Here is an 11,675-nt window from a genome sequence, read left to right on the forward strand (position 1 = left end):
TGCATCCATGGTTTAGCAAGTGTCAGAGTTTCCTGTTAAGGCTGAGTGACATTCTGCTGTACAAATATACCACATTTTGTTTTACCCCTTCTTCCATCGGTGGCCATTGGGCTGCTTCTACCTTTTGGCGCTTGTGAATAATGTTGTATTATAATCCTCTATGTTTCAATCTTTCATATTTTTTTTTCTTCTTCTTCTTCTTCTCGTTCTCCTTCTCCCTCTCCTTCTCTCTTGCTTTCTCTGCGGTATCCTCAGGTCTTTCTATTCATTAATTCCCTCTGCAGCTATAATTCACCTTCGAAGTTTTTTACTTCCATGACTATACTTTTCATTCATTTTAGTAAGTTCTATTTATTTGTTTTTAAAATCTCTCTCTCTCTCTTTTTTTTTTTTTTTTGGTCATTGTTTTGGAGAGTTTTTATTTTATAAAGTTTCTTATTCTTTCTTTAGTATTAATTTGGTTCCTTATTTTATGACACTAATCGTTCAAAACATCTTATAGTCTCTAGCTAATCCTATTGTCTGACGCTGTGCTGTTTATATGTGCAACTTCTCGCATATGGTGGCTCGTTCCAGCACTACGGGGCCTGGCTGGGGCCTCCTGGGGATTCCAAGATGAGGGCCTCTTTAGAGAAATTTTCCTTTGACTTTTATCAGGCTTCCCAGGGCTCAAGTCCACTTCCTGTCTTGTTCACGACTTAAATGAGAATGCTTTTTAAGTTCAATTAAATTTGATGTCATAGGTTTTTAGAAGATATCACTTTTACCAGCCTACATAAGTCCTCTCTGTTTATAGTTTTTTTTTTTTTTAAATCATATATAGTTAAGGTTTTTTAAATCATATATAGTTAAGGTTTTTTTTTTTTTAAAATCATAACACGTATCAAATGTTATTGACTTCTTGTGCTACTTCAATTGATTGTCTTATATTTTTCTCCAGAATAACCTTTAACACGGTGTTTCTAACACTGAATGCTTTTTGTATGCACTATAGAATTCAATCAGCTACGATTTCACTTAGGACTTTAGCATCTAAGTTAAGTGAGGTTGGCCCCTACTTTTCTTCTAGTGCCCTTACCCAGTTTGGGTTTCAAGATTACACTAAAACCATGTTAGTTTGTTAGTTTATGATTGCAAAGACCTTTTACTATATTCCTGCATACTGTCCCCAAGTAGACATGCAGTGAACGTTCGCCAAGCAAACGAGTGACTCCTTAGACCAAACTAGCTGATATTTTGTCCTCTGCAGAAAAGGGACCTTGCTGCTGAACAACGTCTTTTCCATCGTGCCCGCCATCTTAATGGGATGCAGCGAAATTGCCAAGTCATTTGAGATCATAATTCTGTCCAGACTTTTGGTGGGAATATGTGCAGGTAAACGATGCTACGCTGCGTTGCCATTCTGTGACTTAGAAAAACCAAGAGGAGGGAGAACGGGTGCCGGGGTGTGAATCAACCTGGGGTCCCCGAAGCACAGATTCAAGCTGTTCCTCTGCCTCCGCCATGAATGACGCTCGGGCCCCTACGTCGGTGTCATGTGCGGACAACAGGCAGATCTTCCCTGTCTTGTTTCCTGGGAAGAAAGCTGTTCTTTGAAAAACTGAAATACAGAATCTGAGATTCGGAAGGGTCCTTCCAATCCAGTCCTTTATCCCACGTTTTCTAAACTGTAGATTGGGACCAGTTAACGGGTGGTGACATCCGTTTAGTATCATATTCTTTTTCAAAAGAAACGGTGTCACATGTAGTCAAGACAAGGATTGTCTTTTGAAACTTTTGTTTCGCTTATTCATCCGAGTACATACGTGAGAACCGGGTGCAATGTAAAATGCATTTCTGTGTTTTTTACTGTGGGTCAAGGTCAAAACAGCTTGAGGAGCAATCTAATTTACGACCCCTCTACCAGAAAGGAGTTGATGATAGCGACCTCTCAACTTTCATAGGGGAACTGAAAGTTTGCGAAGGGCCTGCCAGCTTCCACTTCACTCATGCCTTCCACGCCCACCCGCGGAGGAGGTCAGGGCCCGCCTGAGGTCTCTCGGCTTTCGTAAGCCCTGGAGCTGCTTTGCAAACCCTCCAAGCTATGCTGCTCAGGCTGTACTTTGTACCCCCGCGTTTATAGGAAACTCCCCCCGAGTTGCTTCGGCCTGGAGACGTGGGTTGAGCCCCGCTGCTGCCTTCCGTCAGGTTGGCTTTATTTTAGGCAGTATTTCCCAGGGCCGGTCAGGGCGAGCGAGGTGCCGGGCGCAGAGTAAGGAGGCGCCCTGACCTGGGGTCACGCACCCACCCGCACCGAGGGTGAGCAGCCCCCAGAAATGCCGCCCCCGAGTGCCTCACTTAGCCGCCTCACCGGGCCCTAGAGTTGCCGAGTCACTCAGTTTCTCCTTCCAAACACGGAGACAAACAGATTCTTTGGCCGGATGTCAGCAAACCCCTTGGCTGAAGTTAACTGGCAGCCAGGGAGACGTCAGGAAGACTAGTGTTAGGAGGAATGGCGAGGGACGGCTGGGCTGAGACTAAAGAGGAAAACGAGACTCCCGAAGAGAAGAGAGAGAGCTCATTTCGGGAGTGACCGGCGAGCCCACCGGCGAACCCCCTCCTCGTCCCCTTTCCCTGAGAGCACCTGGCCAGGTCCCTGCCCCTGGCCCTGCACCAGCCTTCGCTTCCCCTGCAGGGGGCTCAGCTTTATGAAAAGCAGATGACTCCTAAAAGTTGTCAGCGGGCATCAGGGGCAGCCACTTTTCCACTGACCATCCAACAATTCAGAGCTGGTTCTGACAGCGAAACATTAGGGTCCAGCAGATACCAGATCACAGCTAGAAGTCCCAACCTTTGCTCCTAAGCATTATTTTAAGTCAGCGGTTCGCAAACTTTGGAGCCTCAGGACGCCTTACGCTCTTAAAATGATCTTGAGGGCTCCAAAGAGCTGTTGCTCATAGGGGCTCTATCGATCCCTATTTACCATATTAGGAATTGCAACCAAGAAATGTATTAATTCATTTAAAAACAGCAATAATAAGCCCATTACATGTCTTTACGAAAATAACTATATTTTCTAAAGCAAACACTTCAGTGAGGAAGGTAGCGTTGCTTTACGTTTTTGCAAATCTCTTTAGCGTCTGGCTTCACAGAGGACCTGCGATTCTCAAACTTGCCTCTGGGTTCTGCTGGTCACAAGCAGCCTCCAGAAAACCCCACTATGCCGATGAGAGAACAAGAATGCAAAAAACATCTCAGCAATGCTCTGAAAATAGCTCTGATCTCACAGACACCCCGAAAAGGTGTCAGAAACTCCCCGGGTCCCCAGATCATGTTGGGAGAACGCCGGCCCAAACGTAACCGGTGTGCGGTGAATCCTCTCCCACATCTCCCGAACATGTCAGGAGAGCGTGTGAGCAAGCTCCTTAGACATCGTACAGACGCTTCTGACAAACGGGGCGAGAGATAAACACGACTTGGACTTTGCCAGCTTGTTCTCAGTCACCTTCCTGGTGAGAGTGCTGAACGCTTTCACTGAAGGAACTTTCACTTGGAGAGCTATTTTCCCTGACCCTGCTGTCAGAACAGGTCAGCTGGGGTTGCCCCGTGGAGTCATTTTGAGGACAAAATAGAGACCGCTTTCCACCAACATGAGGGGAACCCCATCTGTTCACAAACCACCTGATGCTTCATTCTTCGGTATTGTTTTAACCAAAGTCAGAAGTCCTTGCCGATAAGATGCGGCCACCAGAGCCTGGGTGCTGACCATGGGGCCTGTACCTGAGGGTCTTCGCTTCCTCCCCAGCTTTTTGGGCCCTGGACCTGCGGGGTGCCCCGCCCCCAGCACCTAAGGGCTGTCCTAAAGACTGAGCCTCTCTGCTCTGAAAATCGGAAAGAATCTGTATTAACGAACAGTGATATTCATTACCACTTTCTCTGACCGGGTGTTTTTAAATACTAAGCAGAGATATACTTGGGCAGAAATGCGAAGTTTGGACACTCGGCCTTCCGTTCCCACCTGTCTCGCTGTCATTAAATACCCTCCTGTTACCAACAGCTCTAACCTCCGCTCACCCCACCTCTGCGTCTCTCCGCTTTCTCTGGGTCTTTCTGTGGCCGGGGCCTCACGCTCAGACCACCCCCCATCTTCCTGAGCCTCAGCCTGATGCGTGGGTAGCTGTGTGACTCTGAGACTGGTAACGACCCATCACCTTCCTCCGAGATCCCCAGCCTCTCATTGGGCGTCGAGGACAATTGAATAGAGTAATAAATGTGCAAAAAGTTCAGAGCCTATAAAATGAATTCCACCTTTTCTTAAGGGGATCAGACGTCTGTCAGTCAGATGGGAAAACTTACAAGTTTAAGTGTTGGGGATTCGGAAGTACTCCAAGCGTTACATAAATCCCAGATAGCAATTATTCCACAATACATATTTGTTTTTAATGCTTATTGATAAATATAGCTTGCGTTTCACTATCTTCGAAGGTACCTATGCATCGGTTTATTACATAATATACTGTTTCAGAAGGTCACGTGGGTGGGCAGGGGTCCTCGGCCTTTCACTCACAGATTCCTCGCAAGGACCAAGGGAGGGGACTGTGCGGACCACACCTGGGCTTTTCTTCCCTGAGATCAAGCCACTTAGGAGGGAAGGCCTGAAGTCAGGCTGGCCTGTGTCCCCAGGTGACACCAGTCAAGAAGCAATGGCGCCTGTCTATGAACTTCTCTGGTCAGACTATTTTCTCTTTCCTTAAAGGTTAAAGGACTAAGAATTCAGAGAGACGTTTGCATACTCCTGCAGTTTTGAGAAAGTTTCAACCCAACTAATGTGATTCAAATAAATGTATTTGAAGACAGCGTGTCCCCGCCAGACGAGCATTTCCTGACCATGTCACTTCCTCCCAGGTCTGTCCTCCAACGTCGTCCCCATGTACTTAGGGGAGCTGGCCCCGAAGAACCTGAGAGGGGCTCTGGGAGTGGTGCCCCAGCTCTTCATCACTGTCGGGATCCTCGTGGCCCAGATCTTCGGCCTTCAGAGTCTCCTTGCAAATGAGGAAGGTAAGCTCGGGTCGCCTCCTGGCCCCCAGCCCTCCCTCTGCTCTGCTGGACATTTCTGTGTTCTGGTCTTTTCTCTCTAACTGGCTGGCCGTCCTGACAGGCCCCCACCTACCCTGACCGCGTCCCGCCCCCACATTGGTGGAGACGGATTGGCTGACATTTTCTAGTCCTTCTTACGACACGGATGAGGTGGCTTTGAGTGATCAGGAAGTACCGTTGTCTGACTTTCTCTTGGCCTGATGGTGGCTGTCCATACAGGTGCCTGGGGCATGGTAATGACGGCCACCAGTGTGCCAGGCTTTGCGTTTAGTTTCCCCAGCACCACTTCACTTGAGTCTCCCAGCAACAGGGGCTCTGTGTTACCCCATTCCACAGACCAGGAAAAGAGCCATTCGACCTTGCCCCTATGGGTGACATCTGTCACCCAGATCCTGACTCCAGAGCCACATCCGCCTCCCCAAGAGCCCAGGGTCTGGCCCATAGTAGCTGCGCAGGAACTCATAACTGTCACTGTTTTCCGTGACCTCCCCTTTGCTTGTCTTCGGTCTCGAACCTCGGAAGGGAGATCAACAGTAGCAACACCAGTCAGAACATACAAAGTGCTTACTGCAGGCCAGGCACCTGGTCTTGTGTGTTAATCCGCTTAATCTTGCAAACGACCCTATGAAGCACGTCCCGTTAGGACATCCACGTTGCAGATGTGGAACCCAAGGCAGAGAGCGGTTGGGTGACATGTTCAAGGTTTCACTGGGACACAGACCCAGGCGGCTCAGGCCTAGGTCCGTGTTTAACCACCACCCCTTCTCACCTTCCAGCCTGGGGTGTGCGGGCAGGAGCCTCAGAGACAGCCCACGCTCGGGGGGAGCAAGACTGGTGTTCCAGACGCGGGCGGAGGGTGGGAAAGAGGAAAGGTGCGTTCGGGGTACGGCAAATGCCATGGCGGACGCCGTTCCTCCCCACGCACCCTCTAGCGAGATTCTTCCTCAGCGGCGCCCTTCCTCTAGACAGACGCGTGGACAGCGGGGCCCAGTCTCAGTCGTCTGAGACTCTCCAGCGCAATTCCCGGTCCATAACAGTTGTTCGAAGAACGAGGGAGGGAAGGAGGCCAGAAGAGACTAACGTCAGAGAAGCCTCTCGAAGGAAGTGGTAGTCACAGTGCAAAGACTGCAAAAAAGTGAGGGGTCGGGATCTGGCCGTACCTGGATCCGGCAGTTCCAGGCCTCCGAGAGGGTTTCAGTGTAGGGTTGAGGGCGGGGGCCCAAGCTGGAGGGTCGGTGCTGTAGGCTGTGCAGGGCAAGGAAGCAGGACCCAGGATTAGCCGGGCCCTGGGTTCAGATCAAGGGACGGCAGGAGGTCGTGAAGACGATGGTCCAGCCCGTCCAGCGGCGGGCAGGGCGGCAGCTGAACTTGACGTTGCGTGGCACTCGTTTCCTTGAGCGATGGGGCTATGGGAGGAGGGGAAGGTGCGGAGGTGGAAACACGACTCAAAAACAATGGTGTCTAAATGAAGATGTTCTTCATTTCTGCTCCATTTCAGTAGTCGGGATCCATAGTATGAGAGAGCGGCGGGAAGTCACTGGTTGTCAGGGGGTCATCACCTTAAGTTTGTAGAAGTCCGTGTAACGCGTGGTTCGAAGAGCCGGGGGTCAACGTGCCTGACTTCGATCTCAGTTTTGCTCCTAAATAACTGATCTTGGGCCAGGGACCTACGGCCTCCAGGCCTCAGCGTTCGCACGTGTGAAACAGGGTGGGTCCTGGCACCTGCCTCGTGACGTTGCTGTGACAGAGAAGTGAGTCAACAGGTGAGAAGCCATTACACTCGCGCCTGGCATGAGATGCCCGTGGTCCTCACCAAGGCATGAGATGCCCGTGGTCCTCACCAAGGCATGAGATGCCCGTGGTCCTCACCCACGGTGAGCCCGAGGAGAAAACGGGGCGAGTCAGGGCGTCAGCAGCTCTTTCAAAGAGCCTGAGTGCTCGTTCACTGCCCGAACTTTCTTGCATAAAACATAAATGTACATTCAGTCAAACAGAAATCAAACACCTGTGTGACCACTACCTAGAACTGCACCAGCGCTCGGACACCGTCTTGCGCTTTCTCGCCCCAGAGAGGGCCACTGTGCCCACACTTGTGATCACCTCGTCCTTGCTTTCCCCTCCAGTTTCGCCACCTCTCACAAAGACAGTGAGTTTTCCGTTTCCAGAATCTGTACGATGGAACGAGTTGTGTAGATTATTGTACCCGACGTTGAATTTGCGAGATCGGCTCCTCCCGTGTCTTGCTGCATTTTCAGTGCAGGATAGAATTCCGGTTTGTGAACCGGCCGTGATTTATTACCCATTCTGCCGCCACGGACACTTGCACTGCTTCCGGGGATCATTCTAGAATCAGGGCTAGTTTGGATGTCCTGGCAGCCCGGGCACATACCTGGGCAGGGCTGCTGGGTCGCAGTGTGTCAGGGTGTCCAGTATCACCAGCTCCTGCCAGACTGTCCTCTAAAGATGCCACGAGTCCACATGATGACAGTGTGGAGACTTCCCATTTGCCCACATTCTCACCAGCACTTGGTGACGTCAGAATTTTTCATTCTGTCCACCTGGTGGGTGGGCAGCAGTTATTTATCACTGCCCGTTCGGTAACTATTTGCTGACTGTCCACTATTCATGAGGCACCGTCCTAGGGGCTGAGGACACAGGGAAAGACAAAGGCTCTGTCCCCTCAGAGCCTGTGTCCCAGCTCCAAAGAAAACCGGTCAGGGTAATGGGACAGAGTGGCCGGCTGGGCACCGCGGGGGCTGGAGGGGCGAGAGGCGGGCTTCTCGGCTGGGGTGGGCCTCTCCGAGAGGTGGCCCCGGAGCCAGGCCTCGCGTGAGCCGCTGGCGTCCTTGCAGGCTGGCCGATCCTCCTGGGCCTGACGGGGATCCCGGCCGCGATGCAGCTCCTGCTGCTGCCCTTCTTCCCCGAGAGCCCCCGGTACCTGCTGATCCAGAAGAAAGACCCGGAAGCTGCCAAGAAAGGTGAGGCTCCCCTGTGGGAGGAGGAAAAGGGACAGGGCCACAGCACCTGTGCTCTGGGGCCGCTGTGGCCACCCTCGGACACCCGTCTGCTCCCTTCCCGTAGCGCTGAAGCGGCTGCGCGGCTGGGACAACGTGGACTTCGAGATGGAGGAGATCCGGCTGGAGGACGAGGCCGAGAAGGCCGCGGGCTTCATCTCCGTGGTGAAGCTGTTCCAGATGAGGTCCCTGCGCTGGCAGATCATCTCCGTCATCATCCTCATGGGCGGCCAGCAGCTGTCGGGAGTGAATGCGGTAAGGGGCGGCCCGGGACGGGGGCAGCAACGGGCAGGGGCCCAGCTGTGGCCTGGCCGACCCCACCGGCCTCTGGGGTTGTCTTCCAGATCTACTACTACGCAGACCAGATCTACGTGAGCGCTGGGGTGAACACCCATGACGTCCAGTACGTGACGGTGGGCACAGGGGCCGTCAACGTGGTGGTGACCTTCTTAGCCGTGAGTATCCTGGGGCGCTGAGTCCTGTCGGCTGGCGAGGGTGGAGGGCATCTCGAGAGTGGGGGTTCTCCCCAGGCAAGGATCTAATGTGGCGACATGCCCCTCGGTCCCTTCACGTCTTACCTCGGGGCACTGCTCAGGTGGCAGCTCATTTCCTGTGGGAGGCAGTCGATGGCCTTGTGAAGATGGAGGGCCCCTCCCACCCTCCCCTTCCACCTCGTCCCAGTCCCAAAGCGTCCACTGTGTGCTGTGGCTCTCCATCACCCTGGAAGCCACTCCCTGTGCCAGGTCCACAGCGTGACAGGAGCAAATGGGGCCTCTGGACTGAGCAGTGCCATGGCCCACTGGCCACTCGTGGGCACACCCCTGGGGGCGCACGACACATGGGCTGTCCTCACAAGTTGCCCCTTCAGAAGCAGCCCTGTGGGACCGGCGGGGAGCTTCCCGAGACGGCAGCCCCGGGCACAGGCAGGGCTGGACCTCCGGTCGCCGGCAAGGCCAGGGCTCCTAAGCGTCCCCGCTCTTCCTTCGCCCCTCCCCTGCCAGGTGTTCGTGGTGGAGCTCATGGGCAGGAGGCTCCTCATCCTCCTGGGCTTCTCCATCTGCTTCACTGCCTGCTGCGTGCTGACAGTTGCTCTGGCTCTGCAGGTGAGGAGAGGGACCTAGGGGGACCATGCGTGCCCCCCATCCCTGTAGCCCACTGCCCACTTCCAGCCGATCTTCCAGCGGCATCAGATGGCATCGCCTGTTGAAGGAGGAGCCAGGTGCCATCCTCCCTAACCTGGCAGAATGGCTGACCCTCCGGGGACCGAGGTCCCTGACCCAGGCTGTCTCTGCTTTGCCGGGTGTGATCCAATTCTGTTTTCTCCCCACAGGACACGATATCGTGGATGCCTTACCTCAGCATCGTCTGTGTCATCTCCTACGTCATAGGACATGCCCTTGGGCCCAGTATGTACCCAGAGCTGCTTCTGTGCTCTCGCTGCCCCCTGTCCTGCACCATCAGTCACAGACACTGCTGGCTCAAGCTCCCTAAAGAGGCCCGGGGAGGCGCATCTCCCTCTCACACCGGGGTCTGGGCAGAGCATACTTAGAGCAAAAACAGTAAAGCGGCCTGTGCGGGTTGGAACACGCTGCCCTCTGGGACCGGTGCTGAGAGCCTTACAGGTGGTCCCGGGCCCCTTTCAGGGACAACACAGGATGTCACTTATTGTGCTAAACTCTTGCTATTGGCCTTCTCACATCGCTTCTCCACAAGGCCAGGAGTCCTGGCGGCTGTCACTCCCATGCTGGACCACACGCCTAGGGCACCTCGCACACAGCAGGGGCTCCAGGAGCCCTGGAGGCCTTGCTCTGCCCTCAGGGAAAACAGCTCTGCCTCCTCCTCTCCCAAGGTCCCATCCCCGCGCTGTTCATCGCTGAGGTCTTCCTGCAGTCCTCCCGGTCGTCTGCCTTCATGGTCGGGGGAAGCGTCCACTGGCTCTCCAACTTCACCGTGGGCTTGGTCTTCCCCTTCATTCAAGTAAGTGTGACCGCGGGGGCCCTGGAGTCACAAAATCCTCAAGCGGTAAGGCGAGAACCTCTTCAAGAAAGTGAACCTGGCTCCCCTTCCCTCAGGTGGGCCTCGGGCCTTACAGCTTCATCATTTTCGCCGTGATATGTCTGCTCACCACCATCTACACCTTCCTGGTTGTCCCCGAGACCAAGGCCAAGACATTCATGGAGATCAATCAGATTTTTGCCAAGATGAATAAGGTGTCAGAGGTGCACCCAGAAAAAGAGGAACTAACGGACTTCCCGCCCTCGTCTCTGGAGCAGTAACTCGAGAGGCGCCGCCTGTTCAGTAGATCTGTGGGGAGCTCTCGGGCTTTTTCTTAATAGTTGTCTATAAGAATCCAGAACTTGAACAAGTCCAAGGTGGAATGCAGGCCCCGCTGGGACTTCTTGAAGGGCTTCTGTGCAGCTCACAAAAGCCAGGTTGTCTTTCTCCAGACTGACCCGTCACCAACCCAGAGTCACAGCGAGCAGCTGTCCCTCGACCATGCTGGGTTGGCCATTGTGTGGCTTCTGGTAACACCATCTCTTATAACAAAAATCATTACTATGGTGACAAAATGAAAGGAATCAAATTTGGCCAGAGAAACAAACTCTTCTCCAATCCCCTGGGTCTTCTAGGGGCCACCGGCATGTGATCAGAGAGAAATTCTTCCTCTTGTCAGATCCATCTCCAGAATCGCCACTCTTGAGAAGTGTGTTGTCACAAGTAATGATGTCTAGGAAGCTGGGGAACAGTCCCCTGTGGAAACTTTAACCGAGTCAGATTATTAGTCCTAAATTATATTGTTAGGGGACGATGGCGTTGCCTCTGTATACTCGATAAAACGATTGTGATCACTTTTCACCAAGGTGTGCTTCTTTTCTGGGAACGGGGTGGGGGGCGGGGGCGTCCCATGCTCCTTTAGCAGGTTGGCTGCGCTCTGGTGTCAGGCAGTGTTTTTTTAAAGAAAGGGAGAAGTGAGAGATGAGGTCATTGCAAAGTTGTGATTTTTTTAAAATTTAAGATTGGGGAAGCCTCTGCGTGTCTTCAGGTATGTGGTGAACACCAAGGGGCCCTGAAGGTAGGATGGGGAGGGAGGGAGGAATGCACCTCGCACGAACAGTGGAGCCAGAGGCTTTCCTCAGAGACCTGTGTGTGTGAAGAGGGTACAAAAAGGTAGAGAAAACTTCGAGGTGTGGGGAAGGAAAGCGAAGGCACCACCTGCTGAAATGCCTCCGGCTAGATATGAAATCTGGGATCTAGCGGGCAGAGGCCAGGGGCCAGGCGGGGCAGGGGTGGGATTGGGAGCAGCTTTTGTGAGAGTAGAATGATGAATTAAATAACTAAGAGTAGTGAGGGCACGAACGATGTAAATAGCACAGCGACGGGGTCGAACCATCCCTGACCTTCAGCAGGGATCTGCAGTGTGTGTATGGCGGCGGGGGGGCGGGGCGGTACACGAAAACAGCCAAAGATGGAGGCTCTCAACTCTGGGGAGCAGTAATGTCAGAAGTCGAGGGACCGGCATTATTAATTCAGTTCTTGTTACCTGCAACACCTTGTACACAGGGAGGCTGTGGAGTTCACAACTCG

The 11,675-nt window shown here is 53.1% G+C and overlaps 1 protein-coding gene across 1 annotated transcript in view; it reads left to right on the forward strand.

The window, feature by feature from the left end:
- Positions 1-10,946, forward strand: part of LOC105307219 (solute carrier family 2, facilitated glucose transporter member 5) — a 25,332-nt gene extending 14,386 nt beyond the window's left edge. The window contains exons 5-13 of the mRNA XM_011382610.2: positions 1,250-1,374; positions 4,885-5,037; positions 7,929-8,054; positions 8,158-8,345; positions 8,435-8,545; positions 9,092-9,193; positions 9,421-9,496; positions 9,940-10,067; positions 10,163-10,946. Of these exons, the coding sequence (XP_011380912.1) occupies positions 1,250-1,374; positions 4,885-5,037; positions 7,929-8,054; positions 8,158-8,345; positions 8,435-8,545; positions 9,092-9,193; positions 9,421-9,496; positions 9,940-10,067; positions 10,163-10,366 (1,213 nt within the window). The 3' untranslated portion in view covers positions 10,367-10,946. The remainder of the gene's footprint in view (positions 1-1,249; positions 1,375-4,884; positions 5,038-7,928; positions 8,055-8,157; positions 8,346-8,434; positions 8,546-9,091; positions 9,194-9,420; positions 9,497-9,939; positions 10,068-10,162) is intronic.
- The last annotated feature ends 729 nt before the right edge of the window (positions 10,947-11,675 follow it).

This window comes from Pteropus vampyrus, unplaced genomic scaffold (genome assembly GCF_000151845.1).
Source record: "Pteropus vampyrus isolate Shadow unplaced genomic scaffold, Pvam_2.0 Scaffold484, whole genome shotgun sequence".
Lineage (NCBI taxonomy): Eukaryota > Metazoa > Chordata > Mammalia > Chiroptera > Pteropodidae > Pteropus > Pteropus vampyrus.